The sequence below is a fragment of the Dendrobates tinctorius genome, unplaced genomic scaffold (assembly GCF_039654945.1).
Source record: "Dendrobates tinctorius isolate UK_male_01 unplaced genomic scaffold, ASM3965494v1 ptg000066l, whole genome shotgun sequence".
In the NCBI taxonomy this organism is placed as follows: Eukaryota; Metazoa; Chordata; class Amphibia; order Anura; family Dendrobatidae; genus Dendrobates; species Dendrobates tinctorius.
This window is the reverse complement of record NW_027361734.1, coordinates 326,375-349,186: the sequence shown is the minus strand read 5'-3', so window position 1 is coordinate 349,186 and position 22,812 is coordinate 326,375. Positions and strand designations below refer to the sequence as shown.

Genomic DNA, 22,812 nt, shown 5'->3' with positions numbered 1-22,812 from the left:
CAACATTACTGTCTGGGGTCTTAGGATGGACTCCCTGATAAGGGGATGGCATATTCTACAGATATGTTATCACTTTATATAGAAGACGAGAAAACACCCATTTAGAAGAAGGTTATAGTAGAAATTCACTGATATATACGTACAGTGCCTTGCGAAAGTATTCGGCCCCCTGGAAATTTTCAACCTTTTCCCACATATGCTTCAAACAAAGATACCAAATGTAAATTTTTGGTGAAGAATCAACAAGTGGGACACAATTGTGAAGTTGACCGAAATTTACTTTAAATTTAAAATGATTGTGGAAATTCAAAACCTGAAAAGTGGGGCGTGCAATATTATTTGGCCCCTTTACTTTCAGTGCAGCAAACTCACTCCAGACGTTCATTGTGGATCTCTGAATGATCCAATGTTGTCCTAAATGACTAATGATGATAAATAAAATCCACCTGTGTGTAATCAAGTCTCCGTATAAATGCATCTGCTCTGTGATAGCCTCAGGGTTCTGTTTGAAGCACAGAGAGCATCATGAAGACCAAGGAACACAACAGGCAGGTCCGTATATCTTGGCCAAAATATCGACCAATACCTCACATTTATATGTATTTAGTGCACTTTATTTTTCAGGGTGCAGCCAAGCCCAGCACGTTGGGTCTTGCATACAGGGGTGTTCACATGGGATGCATTGAGCGAGTGCTGGCCAGCCCGCCTAATCGAATAGTATGGGTGTGACTAATAGGCTGAGAATCAGACACTATGCACTGTCCACAAATTGAGAAAATAGATATCCGGCACCGTTGTGTGGAAAAATACCCTGAATGTCTGCACATATATTTTTCACATGAATAAAAAACACCTTAATCCCACTTGGAACGGGTGCTCAATCCCATATTGAAAAAACAGAATATTTCGTTGTGGAGAAAGAGAAAAGCAGGATGGCACTCACCGTTCATGTGAATCAAGTCACTTTATTTCACATACACAAGGCATCGGCATAGGCATGGGAGCAATGTGCTGGAAGACGGACAACAGCCGCTGTCTGTCTTCCAGCACATTGCTCCCGTGCCTATGCCTTGTGTATGTGAAATAAAGTGATTTCATTCACATGAACGGTGAGTGCCATCCTGCTTTTTCTCCACAACGAGACACTATGCATTACCTGTGTGAGAACAGCGCCCGATACAGGCCTCTATTGTGCAAACATATACTAAGCAGTCCCCTCCTCCATTAATTGGTAGGTGGTGAGTGGCTGTCTATTTAGTATTTTGCATCTGTGTTGCCAACATCTTGCTATATGGCCTGGCTGCATCCTTTAAGCGGTGCTGCCCCTTTTTCTGCTGTACTTAAGAATTAAAACCTAAAATAACGCTCATCCTGTTTATAAAAGGGACAATTGCAGCCATATCCTTTACAAAATGGCCATTACCCAACCCTTATGTATCATAGCAAGTCTAAGCAAAAACTTTATAAGGGCCACCAAATAAGAATTTCTTGGAACATCATCTAAGTGGCCCATGACAATACCACCTAGCAGAAATGCCCATACTGAGTGTCAGTGTAGCCCTAGCAGAGGAATATGCAGAATGGCAGCTCTCAATTTTAAAGGGAGTCAGTCACCCCCAAAATGCAACTGATCTAAATAAACAGTTATCCAGGGGACTTGCCCCTATAAAAATCATATGAGAATACATCTCACTGTCGTAATCAGTTTGATAACGCTTTATATAACATCTGTACATGAAGGGTCTTTGGCCCACACTAGGCGTAGCCAAGAGCTTGGTGCCTCCTTACACCAGCCCCAATTTGCATACTGAGCAGTTCCCTGACTGATTGGCAGCGCTCTATTGTTCAGAGCGAGAGCAGCTCAAGTCATAACCACAGAGCTGGGTTTGCACACTGACTATCCAGGAGGGAGGCCTAACGGTGTACCAGCTCTTTGCCACACCAAGGGTGCACCAAAGCTCACGCATTTGCATATGATATATCAAGAGTTTTCAAACTAATTACAACAGTGAAGTATATACTGCGGATATCAGTTTTATAGAACCCAAGTCCTCTATAACTGTTTAATTAGTTCAGTTTCAATTTCGGGGTTCAAAGACTCCCTTTAAAACTCCAAGAATGTAGAGCGACAGGGCCATGTAAAAGCTAGAACTGGATTGTCGAAATGCAAGTATATCATGCAGGTAGCTTTGTTTATTTTTTTATTATTAAAAAAATAAAACATGGTTTGGTCTAATGGTTTTACAGGAATAAGACATTAAATTTCTAGGAATATAAACATCAAATTACAGGGTGTGTCAGCAATACTGACAGTGCAAAATTGATGAGAGGTCTATATTGATATAGGAGAGATGTGTTTAAAGGGAACCTGTCAGCAGGATTGTGCACAGTAACCTACACACACTGTCAGGTCGGCGCCGTTATACTGATTACAATGATATATTTGTTGATAAAATCCGCCTTGTGGCTGTTTCTTAATCTTTATTTTCAGCTTTGTGTTAATGATATGCCCGTGTCCTACGGCGGGGTTCATGTATGTGGTTCTCTGATTAGATATTCATATTACAGACTGCTGACAGGTCACTGATCCCTCACAGACCTGCCCCCGAGTTTGCAGAATGAATACCATCACATACTGAATAAAAAAAAAAAAGCTTCTGCAGTTAGGTACTGGTCGTGGCACCTGCAGCATAATCGCATGGTTACTGTGCACTTAATCACTTTTGAAGATTTACTTGAGCGAGGAAAAAAAAAAAAAAAAAAAGTCATTTTGAAAATGGCGCCCGGGGCGCCTGCGCAGTAGCAGCTATCAGTCTGTAGAGAGATCCGATAGCTGCTGTTGCGCAGGCGGCGGCATCTTGCTAGAGAAGAAAAAAAAAAAAAGTCCTCCTCCAAGATGGCGCCACCCGCACAGTAGCAGCTCTCGGAGATCACTCAAGTAAATCTGCAAAAGGGATTAAGTGCACAGTAATCATGCCGGCACCTGCCTGCAGGAGCGTTTTTTTTTAATTCAGTATGTGATGGTATTCATTATGCAAACTAGGGGGCAGGTCAGTGAGGGATCAGAGACCTCTGTCAGCAGTCTGCATTATGAATATCTAATCAGAGCACCACATACACCTGCCCTGCCTCAGGGCATGAGAACCTCATTAACACAAAACAGAAAATTAAGATTAGGAAACAACCACAAGACAGATTTCATCAACCCAGGTATCATTGTAATCAGTATAACGGAGCCGACCTGACACTGTCTGTAGGTTACTCTGCACAATCCTGCTGACAGGGGCACTTTAAACTTACTTTTCCATAATGTTTTAACAGCAATATGATTAAATTTACTTTTATTTTGGTGTGTGCTGCTCCCACAAGTTCTCCAAAGGCAGTCGCATAAAGTGCTCTCGGCTCTCCTTCTCGATTGATGGCTGAGGAGAGCTTCAGGTTGCCTGCTGCTAGTGAGATGTAAAAAAATGCGTATTCTTATATAATATTCAGGACTTGTTACCAGATGTGATACTTTAAAATATGACAATTTCTTATAAAAAAAAAAAATGTAGTGGTTTATTTGGATTCTTCCATCAAAGAAAAGATTATTACAGAAAAACATAAAAACAGGTGCATGATTATAAAGAGATTGTCCATTTGTTCACAGCAAAGCTTGTACCCTTCTTTCCCTGGGATCCCGCATGGCAAATGGCGTTCGTCTCTGTTAGGCTTCTCACATAGTGATCAAGTTACATACCAGCTGTCCATTCAATGTCGTGTCTGAGCAAGGATGACTCCTCACGTCTGTCTCTCATGGTGGTGAAGGAAGGAGAGAGCCACCCCTAGAGTGAGCCATGAATTATATACGTTTCTAAAAGCACGTGGTCTATATATATATATATATATATATATATATATATATATATATATATATATATGGAGTTGACATTTACCATGCGCTAAACTTACAAAAATAACACATGCAGTGTCAGCTGAAGGCACTGTTCAGTACAGAATTGTAATAAGAAATACATATCCAAATTATTAATATTTAACTTGAGAAGATGGTTATGTATCTCCTAATACACATACCACCACTTCAACCTTTAGGGCCGGGTTCGAAGGAAATTGCAAGCCAAAATGTAATTTTCATTTACGCTGCTGCAAAAACAGTACAAGAAGGTATTGCTTAAAAAACACAGAGACTCCCTTTTTTTTTTTTTTTTTTTAACATGTTTTAAAGGGGATTTCCAGAATTAGTGAATGACGATGTTGATGAACCTTCGGTTAGGACATCAATGTCAGATTGGTGGGGTCCAACACCCCACACTAATACCAATCACCTGTAAGAAGCACAGGCAGCGGCCGGTTGTACACATATTGACTGGAGCTGCATAGTTCATCGCTGTTCAACGTGTTGTGGCCGCTGCAGAGTACTCAAAACAGCTCCTATTCATTTCACACACATCCCTAGAGCTATTCGGTGTTGTGGTAACACAAGTTTACTTTGGATTGGCACATTATCTGTAGTACATTATTGGCAAAGGATCGAAATATATTTATTTATGTCTTTGGAAAGTGGCTCAATTTTTATAAAGATGCACATGTCAGCATAAAGAAAACACATTATTTTCCAAAGTAACATAAGACATACCAAAACTGCAATTTTGGTCACAGATAAAATGAAAAAAATATTAGTGAACTTTTTAAATAGCAATTCCCAGATGTAGTGCCTTTATCGAATATTAATTGCTGCGAGAAGGAGCCGCACAAATTGCAAAATCTACATTTGCTTGATGAAGGTCTGTAGTACAATGCTGGGAAACTATAGCCTGTGCTCTACGGAGGTATGTGCTGACAATCACAACATAGGAAGGGTAAGGACTTGACACAGAGGAAGCGTCAAAGCTGTCCCTACACATGCTACAAACCAGACTGAACGCCTGGTATCATGCCCATATGGTTTATAGATTAAAATAGAGAAAAATGCACAGATAAGCAATAAGTCTTCAGTCACAATGAAGGGGACATTCATAAAATATAAAAAAATCATAAACATCTAATTTTGTTAGTAGTTTATCATATAGGACTGGGGGTTGTAAAGACAGACATGAAGCCAGATACTCATACATGGGGAAGCCTCAAAACCGTGCCTACACATCCCATCAGGCTGAATGCCAAGTACCATGCACTTTTTGTTTTAGGATCAAACAGTAACGGAAAAAGAAAGGATTGCACAGCTAATCTAAGTGTTCAGTCTCGACGGATGGACCGCGGGTTGTAAGGACGGACACACAGTCAAACGTAGACCATGGAGTGGTATTATGTACAAGAGTAAAAGTAACAGCAATCTCTAAACCTGAAGAGTCCAGGAGCCCTTGGGGACATCATCCATTACCTACAAGAAAACTGCAACCAACTACATATAAATAAAAACAACTTAAATTAATTGTTCCTTCTATACATTGATTTAAATAACCTGTAAACAGCGTTCTATTTGACCAGCGCCCATCCAACCAGTGTCAAGCTAGCAATACTGCTGGAGCATGGGTAAGAACTGCTCTACTGGGATAGACATGTGGATGAGCAAGAACAGTTGTTTATTAGAGAGTGTCAACACTTATTATTTCCACGGTTTGGATTGTGGGCTGATGCTGCGGATAGACCGGGAACTGACAGAACTGGCAGACGACGGGACTTGGCTGTTTCTGGAGTTGGCCGTTTTGGACTCTGATCTTCCAGTGGATAATCTGCTGAGACGACCTAAAAAGCAACAAAAAGTAGTACAATATCTATTATAATATGCATACCCGTGGAACTTAGTCGCCTCAGTACACATGCCACAAAGCCTAATGCCTAAAAAAAAAAAAAAAAATTCAGTAGTTCACCGAGACACAATAGACACATGGAAGGAACTTAGGAGAAAATTCAAATTATCATGGAGAATCTCGAGAGATCTACCCATATGGGGAAACCCAGCGTTACAACATATGGCAAAGAACAAACTATTTCAGGAATGGAGGGTGAAAGGGATCCCAAAAATTGCTAATCTACTGCATGAAAAAGAAAATAGGTGGCTGAGTAGGGAAGAGATCATATCAAAATTCAAACTAAGTGAGCAGCAATTCCTACAATTTGGACAAATAAAAGGAGCGATTATGACACATTTGATAAAGGTGAGGATAGAAACACGAAGGAATGCAAAGGATAATCTATTATTTGACCGAGCAGGCACATACAATATATCCACAATATACAGAGGTTTAAAAGACATCCTTGGGAAAATGGACATAGAGCAAACATATAGATCCTGGGCTAAACAAATAGAGGGTGAGGAAATTGGGGAAAAAAATACTAGCAGGTTGACAGGCAGTACGGGAAAATATTTTGAGTGAAGTTTGGAGAGACACAATTTATGATTATGCATAGAGCTATGATGGCCTTCAACATACCAGCATCTAGAACAATGAGCGATCGCCTGGTACATTGTCCATAATGTAAACTTAAAGAGTTCAACTTACTAAACAGACTCTGGGGCTGCAATAAAGTACAACAATTCTGGAAAGTCAAAGCATGATGGAAAATATGGGCATTATATATCATTGTACCCGTTACCAATCCCTTTCCATTACTGGAAGGGAGATGGAGCCACACAACAAAAAGGGAAGGAAACATTAACGCCAATGTTCCCCTTAATTTGTCTGATTGCCAAAGGAAGCTTATTAAAGGATTGGTTGAGTGATTCCATTCCAAATCGGAAAGCTAGAATAGGTGAAATGAAGACTTTATTTCACGTAGAATGGCTGGAAGAAGAACGTAACATGGAAGAGTGCATAAAATCACTCACGACAAAGTGGAAAGCATTTAACTTAAACATTATACAGAGAACTTCAGGGAATTGCAAAACCCTTTGAACAGACCAGTTGGAAACTAGGGGGCAGGAGATCCGTGGGGGATCAGTGCATGGATATAGAATTTGGCCTTCCAAACATTTGTGAATGAGTGAGTCATTCTAAATGGCTCACTGAATTTAAGCATGGGATGCCACCATGGTAACAAGTCAGATCGTGAACCACAGCCATCCAGAAACAAAGTGAGACACAAAAAGTTACAGATTGGGGTCACGAAGTACTGAGGCGCATAGTGAATAAGAGTCACCAACGCTCTGCTGACTAAATAACTGCAGAGTCCATACCTCCTTTGGAATTAATCGCACAAAAACTGTGCTCCAAGAGATTCCTGGGATGGGTTTCCATGGCCAAAAAACTGTTTATGTAAGCCTTACATCACCAAGCACAATGCTAAGTGTTGAACTGGTGTAAAGCAAACCACCACTAGACACTGCAGCATTCGAAACGTTCTGTGGAGTGACAAATCATGCTTCTGTATTTGGCGGTCTGATGGACGAGTTTGGGTTTGGCGAATACCAGGAGAATGTTACTCATTGTGCAAATTGTAATGTTTGATGAATGAGGGATAATTCAATGGGGTTATTTTTCAGGGGTTGTACAAAGTCTTAAATCTTAATCTTTCAGTAGAGCAACACATTATGAACAATTGTAGCTTCCAACGTTTTAGGAACAGTTTGGTGAAGGCCTTTTTCTGTTCCAGCAAGATAGTGCCCCAGTGCGCCAAGGGAAGTCCATAAAAGCATGGTTGGCCGAGTTTGGTGTGGAAGAACTTGACTGGTCTACACAGAGACCTGACCTAAACCCCGCTAATCCAACATCAGTAGGTCTTCACAAATGCCATTCTGGATAAATGGTCAAAAATTCCCATAGACAACCTCTAAAATCTTGTAGAAAGCCTTCAAAGAAGATTAGAAGTTTTTTTAGGTGCAAAGTCGGACAAATTCTAGATTACTGCCTATGGATTTAGAATAGGATGTCACATGTCAGCACAGAACTTGAAAGGACAATAGACCTGCAGTATTGGCAGTTTCCCCATTATTTTCTATAGAAACAGGATTTTTTTTTTTAGTATTTACAGATTAGTAAAATGAGTTTGGTTTTCCCACAAAGTCATTGACAGCTATAGAAACAGAGACAGCATAAGCCTGTACTTCTGCAATGCACCAGAATTTTCTGTATTGCCTCTTCAAGAATTAGGATTGTACCCCATGAGCCATTTTGAGCTTGGTATCTGGGTCTATATTGACTAGTAGGTGTAAGGTTAACTGAGTATCGGCAGATTCCCTGCCTCCGGCACGCAGACCAAACTGATTCTCTCTACACGTTTGTCCCAGTTCTCCCACTGTCAATTATCTGTCTACAATACACACATTTTGGGTGCATATATGGGAAGAACTCATTACAGGTCCCAAGCAAATGTTATCTTAGCATAAATGTATGTTCTTCTTGCTCTCCTGTTCCATCACAACTTCATGTTTGGTGAATGAGAAGATGGATCCTAGGCACATGAACCCATGAACGCAGGGGAGCAGTGGCAATCAGAACAGGGGAATGGTATTCTCTGTCATAAATCCTATTCCTGAACAGGTCAAGATTTAATTTCATGAATCTATACAAGCGAGTACTCACTGGCAGTGTCTGTTGGCATGAGTAATTTCTCTAGGTGTTGTTCTATTTTCTCCAGGTCTTCACAAGAAAATCTGCACTTCTTCTCTGCAGCTTTGACAGGTTCTTTTGGAGTGGTCCGTTTGCGAGCAGATTTGGTTTGGGTTGGTTGGGGTAGGCAGGTGGCCGGGAATGAACCGGTTGTAAGGCCATCTGGGAATTTCTGAGATATGACTTTCAAACCTGTGCGAAAACCACTTGGGTCAGAGGCCAACTCCGATCATATGATCTACAGTGTTTATGTGCTAAAAATATTCTTGAAATGTAACACTTCTTGTATTCCAAAATCCCACATTATACCAATATTATTATTTTTCAAGCATATACTTAGGGGAGATAAAAATGTATTTCAATGTATATTCTGACAACTATAACCCCTCTGCCTGATCTTACATGCCACGTCATGTGATTTTACTACTATTCAAGCTAACCTCACATCACAGAACTAATGTTGGTCCTGAATGTTCCCCTTCCCTTATGGGGCACTATGTCAGATCAGGGGACAGGACTGACAACTTGCATCTCATGCTAGCCTGCCCCTTGACCAAGTCCATTCTCTGTAGTCACAGATCAGGGGTCATGGTTTGGTACATTCAAGACAACCCTCAGTCCAAGCCTCATCACAGGCTGTGTACAGGTTTGATTGACTTCCCCTTCACTCTTCCTGCTGTGCTATGCAGCCATCCTTATAATGTCACATAAGAGCTGTGCTGGAGAGCAGAACAAGCCATGAATGTACATAATGTGTATGGACATGGCTTCTGTGCAGCCTGCCTGCACCTTCAGAACTTCTATGTGATCTGTCAAGAAACATGCAGTGACAGCTGGAGACCCAAGGAAAAAGCAGTAGCAGTACAACACAAAAAGGAAGGTGAGAGAGGGTGGGGGAATATCAAACCCACATACAACCTGTAAAAAGTCTTGGTTGAGGGGCTGGCTCACATAAGAAGGAAACTGCAAGCTATGCCCACTGATCGGTCAGGACTAAGAGCATTCTGCTCGAAACGTGTTGACATTGTCCTTCATCTTCCCCTACCCCCTCTTATTTTTAATCTCTCACCATGAAATTTCTATTTTAAATTTATTATTATAAGTCATGTTTTAACCCTATTATGGAAGGCAGATGCCGGAATCCACTTCCTTTGTCTATTGCCAAGCTGCCAGGCTGGAGTCCGTGCACCGCATACCATGATGGAGGCTACCCATTCCACACTTGGTGAGCTGAATCCTCTCCCCTTCCCAGTTTTTTCTTCACCGCAGAGAGCAGACTTGGACAGGGAGCTTGCTTGCATACGGAGCAAGAAGCAAGCTAGAACCTATAATCTCTTACCAGAAAGGAGCGGTAACAGCAGCAGCAGCGCTGTAATGTGAGATGACGGTGAGTACTAGCAAAGTTACGTGAAGTGGCATATAAGAACAGGAAATTTTAGTGAGAAAATGGATTGGACTACTTTTTTTTTTTTTATCTTTCCAGAGTATCCCTTTAATAATGCTAATAGGGAACAAGAATCTGGAATTTGTTACATTTATTAACTTTTAGCACCCTATTATAATGGGTATATCTTTGTACCGTGTTAGCCAGTAGATAGAAAAATATTCAGGATTGAGAGTCCTCAGTAGTTGATACCTTTTAATGGCTAACTGAAAAGATGGTAACACATTGCAAGCTTTCGAGACTACTCAGGTCTCTTCATTAGGCTAGACTAATACAAAATCTGAAGTCACATATTTATGCACAATACAGCCTAGAAAAAATGCAATAGATAAGACAAGTGACGTGAAGCAGAACTATCAATATGGGAGAGGGAGAAGCATAAATATAAACATTGGACCAGTTCATAGATAAGGAGTCCGGATGTTTTATGGTCCTCTGATTGGGGTCTAGTTCTGTGTTGTGATGCCCCCACACGGTTTTAAAAGGAAATTCCTTAATTGATGTAAAAAGACAAATCCATGCGACACATTCATTCCAGCACTGAGAGCGTCAAAGTTCGTCATAAATTTGTACTCCCAAACTCGTCTCTCTCTCTGAGAATTGAAGTTACCTTTCAATACCAGTAATTTCATATCCACGTTGCTGTGATCAGGGATACAGAAATGTTTTGCCACAGGTAGATCCATTCTTTTTTCTCTTAATTGTGTGACGATGAGCATTCATCCTTGTTCTAAGCTTTTGCCCTGTCTCCCCCACATACAGACCCCCAGTTGGACATTTAGTACAAATAATTAAGTACACCACATTAGATGTAATGCAGCTGAAAGTACTTGGGATCTTTTAGTCCTGATGTGAGTTGTGGATCTTTGTCTTGTCCGTGGTCACTATAAATGGACAGGTTTGGAATTTCCTTTTAAAACCTTGTGGGGGCATTACAACACAGAACTAGACCCCAACCAGAGGACCATAAAACATCCAGACTCCTTATCTATGAACTGGTCCAATGTTTATATTTATGTTTCTCCCTCTCCCATATTGATAGTTCTGCTTCACGTCACTTGTCTTATCTATTGCATTTTTTCTAGGCTGTATTGTGCATAAATATGTGACTTCAGATTTTGTATTAGTCTAGCCTGATGAAGAGACCTGAGTAGTCTCGAAAGCTTGCAATGTGTTACCATCTTTTCAGTTAGCCATTAAAAGTTATCAACCACTGAGGACTCTCAATCCTGAATATTTTTCTATCTACTGGCTAACACGGTACAAAGATATACATCTTTCCTGTATCAAAATGGAGGATACCAGAATGTACCGCATCTTTATGGAATTAAAACCACTTCTGAAGAAACGTGCACAAATGGACAGCGACATTTTTTTCTTAGCTAAATGCAAAAAGGAGAATCTAATTCCCAAAGGACTCTGGATTACAAACCCAATTCTTCATACCTACAATACCCATTATGCACAAAACCTTTGTCACAGGACTTCTGAGAGACTAAGGAACCACCTTTTACATGTCTGCTACAGCATAAGGAGTAAAGTCCAGGGGCAATTTGAAACTCTGAGGAAAACACTTACAGAAAGCACAGAGCAAAAATTACAACAATACTACAACAAACTACGGACCTTTCTGGCTCATAACAAGGAAAAGAAACTACACAGACTGCGTCTCAATTCAGGACTCTATACAAACCGATACAAAACAAATCCAAAACCTGACAACTTGGACAACCACTCCACTCCAGACACAAAAGCATCTAACTGTGTCATCAATCTCTCAGATTATAAACCCAACAAAGTGCAACTGGCTGTGCTTTCTAGAGGACTCTCATTTTGTCCCACTAAGGCCCTAGATAAAACTGAACTCTGCAGTGATATGGAACAGTATTTCAGGAGACTGCGCCTGAGGGAATATTTCAATGATACAGAAGATTCAGAAAACACTCAGACCGAAGGAAAAGGGATCGCAACAACTAGGAAAAGGGCAGACTGGACAACTCCACCTGGACGCAACCCTCATTTGGATAAATATATAGACTCCTTCAGACATTTGATAAAATCCACAATCATAGACACTAACAGGAGACAAGCATCCAACATCAGTGCCCAGGAGAGAAAGGCCATACAGTCTTTAAAAACCAACAAAGAAATCATCATTAAACCTGCTGACAAGGGAGGTGCAATAGTCATGATGAATACGTCAGACTACATGAAGGAAGCAAACAGGCAACTTATGGACACACGCTACTATAGAAATTGGAGTCAGATCCTACACAGTACTATTACAAGGAACTAAACAAGTTGGTTTCTTGTCTGCCTGACCAGTCCATAAGAGCTGGCGATGACCTGATACCAGAGACTCCAATAGGGACATTCTACATGCTTCCCAAAATCCACAAATCTAGAAATCCAGGAAGACCAATTATTTCATGTGTGGGCACCCTCACTGAGCAGGTATCTGGATGGGTAGAGGGTATTCTTAAACCACCGGTGAAGGATACATCCAGTTACATTCAGGACACAACTGACCTATTGAATAAACTAGCAGCAATAGGTCCTCTACCAGAAGGAACCATCCTGGCCATCATGGATGTGGAATCTTTGTACTCTAATATCCCACACCAAGATGGTTTAAATGCCTGCAAATTCTTCATGGAAAACACAGGGACTGATGCTGATGCTGTGGTGAAACTTATAAAATTCATCCTCACCCACAATTACTTTGAATTTGACAACAGGATCTATCTACAGGAGACTGGCACAGCTATGGGAAGTAAAATGGCTCCACAGTATACAAATCTTTTCATGGCAAAGCTTGAAAGCGACTTTTTGTCCTCATGCCCCATCAGGCCCCTGGCCTACTACCGCTTCATTGATGATATTTTAATCATCTGGATGGAGTCTGAGCAACAGCTAAAGACATTCCACGAACAGTTTAATCAATTTCATCCCACCATCATTTTAACACTCAACTACTCCAGTACTGAGATTAATTTTTTGGACACCATCATTAAGCTAAAAAACAATGAAATAGAGACATCCCTGTATCAGAAGCCAATCGACCGTCCAACATACCTTAAATGGGACAGTTTCCATCCAAAACACATAAAGAACTCCATTATCTATAGCCAAGCCATCAGATACAATCGTATATGTTCCAACCCCATGGATAGAGACAAACACCTTGGTCGCCTCAAAAAGACCTTTTTGAATCAGGGCTACCATCCAAGAACAATTGAAAACCAAATTACAAGAGCCACCAGAATGTCAAGGAATCATCTGCTATATTACAAAGCTAAAGAAGAAAATAACCGGGTGCCTCTAGTAGTCACCTACAACCCAAATCTGGAAGTGCTAAGGGGAGCTACACGGAAATTACAACCTTTACTACAAAAAGATGCCCGATTACAATCCATTTTTCCAGACCCCCCACTACTGTGCTTTAGGCAGCCCCCAAATCTAAGAAGCATCATTGTCAGAAGCTCCCTGTCCTCTCCAACAGCTGCAGGAACCTTTCCTTGCAACCAGAAAAAAATGTAAAACCTGTCCATTTATAATGACCACGGACAAGATAAAGATCCCCAACTCACATCAGGACTACAAGATCCCAGGTACTTTCAACTGCATTACATCTAATGTGGTGTACTTAATTATTTGTACTAAATGTCCAACTGGGGGTCTGTATGTGGGGGAGACAGGGCAAAAGCTTAGAACAAGGATGAATGCTCATTGTCACACAATAAGAGAAAAAAGAATGGATCTACCTGTGGCAAAACATTTCTGTATCCCTGATCACTGCAACGTGGATATGAAATTACTGGTATAGAAAGGTAACTTCAATTCTCAGAGAGAGAGACGAGTTTGGGAGTACAAATTTATGACGAACTTTGACACTCTCAGTGCTGGAATGAATGTGTCGCATGGATTTATGTCTTTTTACATCAATTAAGGAATTTCCTTTTAAAACCGTGTGGGGGCATCACAACACAGAACTAGACCCCAATCAGAGGACCATAAAACATCCGGACTCCTTATCTATGAACTGGTCCAATGTTTATATTTATGTTTCTCCCTCTCCCATATTGATAGTTCTGCTTCACGTCACTTGTCTTATCTATTGCATTTTTTCTAGGCTGTATTGTGCATAAATATGTGACTTCAGATTTTGTATTAGTCTAGCCTGATGAAGAGACCTGAGTAGCCATTAAAAGGTATCAACCACTGAGGACTCTCAATCCTGAATATTTTTCTATTATAATGGGAACATTCATTGTAAATAAAATCACCCCCTTACCTCCGGAAAGCATGAATACATTCTCAAATCCTCGCTCACACATAGTAGTTGCGGTTTGGCTGGCTATCCTCTCATCTTCGTCATACAGTATAATAATTTTGCCATGGGCATTTTTCTTATTACAGTTGTTAAGTAGAGCCGGTAAGTGGTAGTTATTACACTAATGTCTAAACTATGGCCATGCACATTATACACAATGATGGTTTCAGCGGACCCATGACACACCAGCATTGTATGAAAAGACATTCAAAAAGAAACTGCAACTTCCTTTAAATCGCTACAAAAGGAGGTGACAACTTTAAAGATGCAAATCGCCAGACCTTGTAAGAAAAAATAACTTGAGAATTAGAGGAGTACCAGAAAAAGTAAATTCATTAGTCAGATAACTTTATGTCACCGTAACTTGGATTACAATTCCTCTTCCTTTTAACCCCTTTCCAACATCAGGTGTACATTTACGCCGATGTTGGACTCCCACCTGGTGGTGAGCCCACATCTTTGCCGGGACAGGTTTTAAACAGCTGACATGTGCCCGCAATAGCCACGGGTGGATCGGGGTCAGCTGAATCCATCAATATTGGCTGGTTCAGTTGACATTACTCCAATGTGCATGGGCCACTGTTTAAAGGGTATGGGCACTTTTAGTCTAACTTTCAAGTAGAGGACAGGACAATTTAAAGTGCCTAGGCCTTAGGTCATCATGATCACCAAATATGGCCCAGATAGCCATATATCATTTTTACTATATGGAGGGGCACAAAAGGATACATAACTCAGGATTTCTGGTGTGAATGGATTCATTGTTCTGGAAAGCATTGCAGTAGGATAGCTGTAAGCTACAAAGAAAAATATATAAAAGCATAAATTAAAGTAGATCACACGGCACAACATATAGTATTCTTTATACATAGGTGGCAAAGCTTTTCACCAATACATTTGGTGCATTCTATATACTTCTTTGTTGGTACAGTTTATTAATTTATATAGCGCCATCATATTCCACAGCACTTTACAGATCTCATCATCACTGTCTCCGATGGCGCGCACGATCTAAATTACTTACCAGTATCTCTTTAGGGTGTGGGAGGACACTTCACAATGAAAATAAAACCAAACATTCACAGTTGTAGGCATGTTCTTTACATGAGCTGATGCAAACCCTTATAAAAAGCGAAAACTCTGAAGTTCCAGGTTGTGAGGTAGCAAAAGACTAAAATTGCCAAGGTGGGGGGGGGGGACGCATATAGGGAGAGCTCCTGTTATCAGCCGGCTGGCGGACCCCTGCTGCCGCGGCGTACCTGCCGGTTTCGGGACCCCCCTGGAATCCGGAGCGTTCCTGGACCCCCCGTGGGAGGACATCGCTGGGCTCCGGTGGGCTGACAACTGTGAAGGCCGGGGCGGACTGCATGAGGCGGCGGCCATTTTCAAAGCGCGTGCTCTGGCTGTAAGAGACGCGGCGCTAGCTCCCATTGCTGCAGCACTGGCAGGATGGTGAGCACACATCCTGAGGACCTGAAGGGGACAAGCGGTGAGTGCTCTGAAAGATTGGGCCCCGCGTTCCCCCCCGCTGAGTCACCTAGCCTGCTGGTGTTATTAATTCAGGGGCCCCTGGACCCCCCCAGCTGCTGTCTCTGTGGGCAATGCGGATCCCCCCTGGCCATAGGGGCCCTCGTTTATTGCTCAGAGCTGGAAATTACCTCCCTGCATTACCCTTCTGCTCTGTGCTGCTCTTGAAACATTGTCACCGCCACATAATAGCCCTGCTGTGCTTATAATTTTGGACCTGGGAACCCCAGAGTATATAATTCCTGTTACCTTGCTGTGCCATATTGCTATTTTAAAATGAATCGCTCCAAGGGGTCAGGAGCTGCTGCAAAATTGAGTTTGCTAGAACTGACCCTTCTGATACGAAACAGTCCATCAGAAATAACCCCTCACAAGCTCAGCGGAAAAGCCGTCCCTCTGGGGGTGAAGAGGAGAGTGAGCAGGAAGAAATAACCCTCAAACAGGCGTTCGATCAGTTGATGCAGGCCATCTCCTAAACCAGGAAGTCCCTGTCTGGGAAAATAGAGGACGTATACACCGAGGTGGCGCGTCTTCGGCAAGACATGCAGGCCATAAGGGGGTGCATTGCGGAGGTGGAGACAAGGGTGTCCTAGGTAGAGGATACCATCACACCCATGGAGGCCAAGCTAACAAAAGTGGCAGGTTCTATGGACGCATGGCGGCAAAAAGCGGATGACCTGGAGAATAGAATGTGTCGGAAGAATATCCGAGTTATTGGTCTGCCGGAACGCTCAGAAGGTCAACATCCGGAGCAATTTCTAGAAGATTGGCTTAAAACTTCTCTGGGGGATGAATTCTCCCCAACATTTGCTTTAGAAAGGGCTCACATCATCCCTACAAGGCCTCTTCCTCCTGGAGCCCCACCTAGACCTTTTCTGCCACGTCTCCTCAACTGCAGGGAAAGGGATGCGATTCTGCATCTAGCACGGCAAAAAAGTCCCATTAAGTTCAACAACACCACGATCTCGATGTTCCCGGATTTTTCCATGGAACTTCAGAAACAACGGGCACAGTTTATGGAAATTAAGAAGCGGCTCCGGGAGAGGAATATTATGTACCCAATGATCTATCCGGCTCGGCTCCGGGTGGTCCACGAGGGTGGTTCTATGTTTTTTACGGATCCAGCGGTGGCGGCTGAGTGGCTACGGTCCCACAAGGGGTCTGCTGCAAAGGAATCCTAATTTATCTACTGATAATCAGAATTCTTTTATTAATGGTTTGATCGGAGCTTTTTCCGCAGGTGTCTAGATTACCAACAATACCGGACACTGAGCTCAGTGATGGTATCCCCTTGCTTGTCTAATGCTGGGAGCACAAGACTTTGCTCCTATATTGTTTGTTGTTTTTTTACCCTGTTTTTCTTTATAGTGGTTTTATTTGTTCTTTAGGTAGAAGTCGCAGCCAACAGCAATCTCAATCTCTGTGTGGTGTCTCTAAATTTTACTCAGGTAATGATGTACACCATATCCAGCGGAGTAAATATGGGGTCTGAGATAGTGTGTGTGACATGGAACGTGAGAGGTATAAAAACCCCTCGGAAGAAGATCAAGGTTTTCTCGCAGATTAGACACTATCACCCTCACATTGTGGCCTTGGTGGAGACGCACCTGACCAGGGATACAGCTCAGTGCGTGACGAAGCCATGGGTACAATGGTCTGTTCATGCATTTCACACTAGCTACTCAAGAGGGGTTTCACTGTTGGTACATAGAGACGTTAGATGGGAAGCTAGGGAGACCCGGAGGGATCCTGAAGGTAGTTTTGTCTTCGTATATGCATTGATAAATACCAGGAAATATATAATTCTATGTGTTTATAATCCCCCCCCCCGGGCTAATATGTCCATTCTTCAGAAGGCGATGAGTTTTGCCCTAAATTATCCGGACGCAGATGTTATCTGCATGGGAGACTTCAATATGGTCATGAATAACTGCCTCGATAAACTGAGATTGGGTGATGGAACACCTGGGGGGATCCCTACACCGGCTGCATCCCAACTGTCATTATTCATGGAAGGTAGCGGTTGGTTGGATTTGTGGAGGGTGCGTCACCCTGAATTAAGAGAGTATACCTGTCACTCATCAATTAAGCGCTCTTTATCGTGCCCAGAGTATATATTCGGATCCAGTGGTCTGGTGATGTGGGTAGATAATATAGATTATGGCAGTAGGGGGATCTCAGACCATAGCCCGGTCATTCTTAAACTTAAATATGGGCAGCTAAATAATAGGATGGTTTGGAAGTTGAACCATTTCTGGCTGAAACTGATAAAATCTCCCGATAGAACGATAGACCAATTGCATGGTTTCATCTTGTCCCACCCAGAACCTCAAGATATCAATTTATTTTGGGATGCACTTAACACATATCTGAGGAGCTGCTTATCCTCCACGATCTTATGTCAAGTGGGTAACCTCGAGGGAGGATGATGTGATGGAATGACGATTGAAACATTCAGAGGCTGCATACATATCTAATCAAACTAACGGCAATAGGATTGAGTGGTTGGCTGCTCAGAGGTTATATACCCAGCACATAGACACTAAGTCTAAGCATAAACTATTCTTTGCACGTCAGTCTTATTTTGAGTTGGGAAATTAGGCAAGTAAATTTTTGGCCTACCTGGTGCGCCAACATACTACCTCTAATACAATATTACAGATTCGTAAGTCGGATGGTTCGCTGGTATCTTCAACAGAGGAGATACTTGCCTGCTTCTACGATTACTATAGGTCATTATATGAATCTAAAAGTGGCTCTGATAATTTGGGGTGTTTGGATTATTTGTCAGATGTTGCATTCCCGACATTAGAGCCTGACCAGCAAGAATTTATGGACGCTGAGTTCACTGTGGAGGCGATAGAGAATGCCATGACGGACATGGCCTCTGGGAAGGCCCCTGGGCCAGACGAGTTTCCTATTGAATTGTACAGGAAATATTGGGATATATTAGCGTCACTTCTGATAAAGGTATTTCGGGGAATTTGTGAGGGGGAATCTATGCCTGAATGCTTTTATGAGGCCAATATCATAGTGCTTAGGAAGGAGGGGAAGGACCCTTTGGATTGTGGATCCTATCGCCCCATATCGTTAGTAAATGTGGACAATAAAATTTTTACTAAGGTCCTAGCTACCAGATAAAATTCAATTATATTGAACCTTATACATCCTGACCAGACTGGCTTTATGACTGGTAAGAGCACTTCTATCAACATCAGACGAGTCCAGTCGGTGGTCCAATACAGCTCCCTGATGACAGATAACAAATGGGCACAGGCATCGCTGGACGCCGCCAAAGCCTTTGACTCTCTCGAGTGGCCTTTCCTCTCCGCATGCCTGCAGAGGTATGGCTTTGGTGATAAGTTTATAAAATGGGTCGAAATACTATATATGAAACCAAAAGCCCGCATTATTGTAAATAATTCCATATCCGAGTCCTTTTCATTGCATAGGGGGACTCGTCAGGGGTGCCGCCTTTCCCCGGCCCTCTTCGCCCTTGCAATCGAGGCACTGGCAATACGTATAAGGTCTTTCCCTGACATTAAGGGTACAGATATAGCAGGCCGGGTAGACACCATAGGTTTATATGCTGACGATATGGTGATATTTATGGATGAGGCAGAGGAAACTTTGCCGCAAGTGATTGCCACTATAGATTCAGTAAATATTCATATATATAAATTGGGAGAAGTCTGCCCTGTAACCCCTTTCCCATGCCCCGATGCTTGACTAAAGGCTCTCTCTCCTTGCTGTCTATTGTATCTAGCTTTAAATATTTGGGTGTCTACATATCTCACAATAGTATGCTTGACTTACAACTTAATATCCACCCACTGCTGGAACTAGTTAAAGTTAAATTTGCAGCTTGGAGCAAACTTCCGCTGTCTGTAGCCGGACGCATTAACCTGATTAAAATGATATTGCTCCCTAAGCTCAGCTACTTCCTTCAGCACAGTGCTGTAACGGTACCCAAATCCTTTTTCGTGACTCTTAATTCCTAGACTATATCTTTTATATGGAGTAAAACGACACCCAAACTTAGGTTGTCCACCCTACAAAGGCCTAAAAAGGGAGGTGGGGCGGCATTGCCAGATTTTTTCCTTTATTGTCTTGCTGGGCAGGCCAAAGCCCTAAGTAAATGGATGCTGGGTAATTATCTTTCCAATTCTGAACATCACCTGCTTCATTCTGCACGAGCTGACTGCCCACTGGGTTTCCTGGAGTTGGAAAAGACTAATGTCCCTCATATACTGCCCTTGCTCAGACTGGAGGCAAATTAAGAAAGTAGTTGGATTTAAGGATATTATAGCTGAAATGCCCCTGTGGAATAATGATTGTTTTCCGATATTACTAAATCACCCATCCACTGTTTTTTGGATTCAACATAACGTCTCCTCGGTAGGGGACTTGTATGATCATGGGACCTTAATGTCTTTTGAGCAACTACAAGTTAAACATGATATCCCGAGATCCCAATTTTTCCGCTATCTACAGCTAAGATCGGCTCTTCAAATCGCACACGAGGTGTATGGGTGTGGGCCATGCTATTTTGTCTCTACCTCTGATAGGAATTCTTAACTCGCAGGGTCCCCAGGGCCTTATCTCCTCTTTGTATACGCACATGCTGTCGGTGGGAGAAGAATCTGCCATAAGCTCTATTAAAGGGAAGTGGGAAAGACTCATCCCCGATACGCAGGGAGAGGAGTGGGAAGATATTCTGGAATCTCTGATCGGGGTATCTCCATCTATTAATAACAGAATGATACAGTTATATATAATAAACCAATCATATTTGACTCCGACACGACTCTTTAGGATGGGTTGATTTCAATCATCAGAGTGTTTACGATGTCACTCACCAGATGCAGACTTTATTCATATGATATGGCAGTGTCCCACTATCCTGCTTTACTGGAGGGAGGTGACGTTACTCTTGTCATCCCTGGTACAAGTCCATGTTCCTCTTGATCCACTGGTCTGCTTGTTTGGGGTATGGGATGAAGAGATTTGGGGGGTCACTATTTTGGGATCTTTCTGCGAGAGACGCCATTTATGGCACGGAAGGAATTGGCACTGCGGTGGATGGTTAGTTCATGTTCCTCCCTTAGAATCTGGATCGACTTGGTAAACTCAGTTATTCCATATGAGCGCACATTGTATCAGAATAGGGGATGCCCGGGTAAATTTGAAAAGATCTGGGAGAGGTGGAATTCCTCTCATCTTACTTTGCAAGGTGGAGGCATTGCATAGGAGACAATATAATGTAAGATATTAGGCTGTAAAATAGAAAATAGTAGTTGATGTAGTTGTAGTTGAAGTTGTAGTTTAGGAACTCACAATTAGGTTTTATTATCTGAGTAACACGATACAGGCTTGTGAGATTTGACTGACATACATGCTTCATAGTATACAGCCTGTTGTTCTTTACGTGTGCTTGATGGGCTATGTATATATCACTCTGTATATCAATAAGTGTACATTTTTTTTGCTTTGTATTTAAACAGTATATGACATGTGTATGCTCTGTATAATGTTCACCACCATAAGCAAATATGTATATTGTACATTTTTCTTGTTTTGAGGTTCAATAAACGAATTAAAAAAAAAAAAAATTGCCAAGGTGGGTGAATAGTTTTGCAAGCCACTGAAAAAATAAAGTCTTTGTAATATAATGCTGCCATTACTTATTTTTCTCCAGCATTTCTGTGCTGTCTTTTACTGCGACCCCCAGCTTTGTCAATTAACCCATTTATGCACCAGAAAAGTACAGGACAAAAGCTGAAGCGGGAGATCGTGCAGTACATGTACTGCACTATGCAAAAACTATGATTGTGCAAAAGATCTGAGCGCATATTTTCACGTTCTCTAGCGTGATCTGCATCTCAAATCCCACTGAAATGGCCATGATCTATAATCACATAAGTACAAAACATTATGCACCCCATATCCACGGGTCAAAAGACTAGTCCAAGTAACAGGTTTCCGCCAGCCACTCAGCTAGACTGACTGGGTCTGTTCATACATGCACATACAAAGAGTGGGCAAGAAGCCACCAAGAACCTGCTTCTTCGACTAGCCACCTTGTTCCTGAGTGCACTTTCAACGATAGCCACCTAGTCTCTGCCTGCGCTTTCAGATCGGTTTTTCCCTGAAGTGCTTAGTATTTCTGAGTAAAACATAGATGTTCATAATGCGTGGGCCGCTCTCTGATTAATGCTGCCTGAGATTCAGGAAACAAGAATCAGCAGACAGTTTATTAGTAAATGAAGTCTACAGTAATGTACATTAAACACACAACTTTTGCATTCAGAGCACATACAAGCGGAATATAAATTCTACGAGCGTGCACGTCTGAGATGGTTGTCCATGCCGCCTTAGCCCACGTTAACCTCGCCACTGACCAGTCAGTCCTTGTACACTTACACCGGACCGATCAGCGATTGTTTACTAGCTGGTCTAGACAGGCTGACCGGACTTGTATGCCCACAGAACGATCAGTAGCGTGAGCGTTCAGTGCATGGAGAATATCGTGTTATCAGAGCCGCATCACTTGCTGACGGATATGTACTGACAAAATCAAGGATTATTAAGCACGCTTATAAATCAGGTCACCTGACGAACGTTTTGCTCATTCGTCAGGTGACTGGCAGACTGTTTACACAGGCCGATAATTGGGAAACAAGTGTTCCTAGGACTGCTCATTCCCAATTATCTGCCAGAGTAAATGTGTCCTAAGGGAATAGAGCCGAGACAATATAATGAGCCGTCACTCCGATATACAAGCTTATATAATTAATGGTATATCCTTATATTACTGTGTATGTGTTCCCAATTCCTCTAAAGCAGGGGCGCACTGCCTGCTGCCTGGGGTCCACATGCGGCCCTTAACTATCTGGTCACAGAGCAACCTGACAAGGTCTAGTGCCTGATCATATGTATTTTCCATGTTCGGGAGTAGA

The 22,812-nt window shown here is 42.1% G+C and overlaps 1 protein-coding gene across 1 annotated transcript in view; it reads right to left on the bottom strand.

Moving 5' to 3' along the window:
• Window positions 1-4,516: 4,516 nt before the first annotated feature.
• The window catches only part of CEP41 (centrosomal protein 41), a 62,801-nt gene continuing 44,505 nt past the window's right edge, over window positions 4,517-22,812 (bottom strand). Inside the window, exons 8-11 of the mRNA XM_073580977.1 lie at window positions 15,056-15,123; window positions 14,288-14,402; window positions 8,523-8,741; window positions 4,517-5,745 (exon numbers count right to left, since the gene is read on the bottom strand). Coding sequence (XP_073437078.1) covers window positions 5,606-5,745; window positions 8,523-8,741; window positions 14,288-14,402; window positions 15,056-15,123 — 542 coding nt within the window. The 3' untranslated portion in view covers window positions 4,517-5,605. The remainder of the gene's footprint in view (window positions 5,746-8,522; window positions 8,742-14,287; window positions 14,403-15,055; window positions 15,124-22,812) is intronic.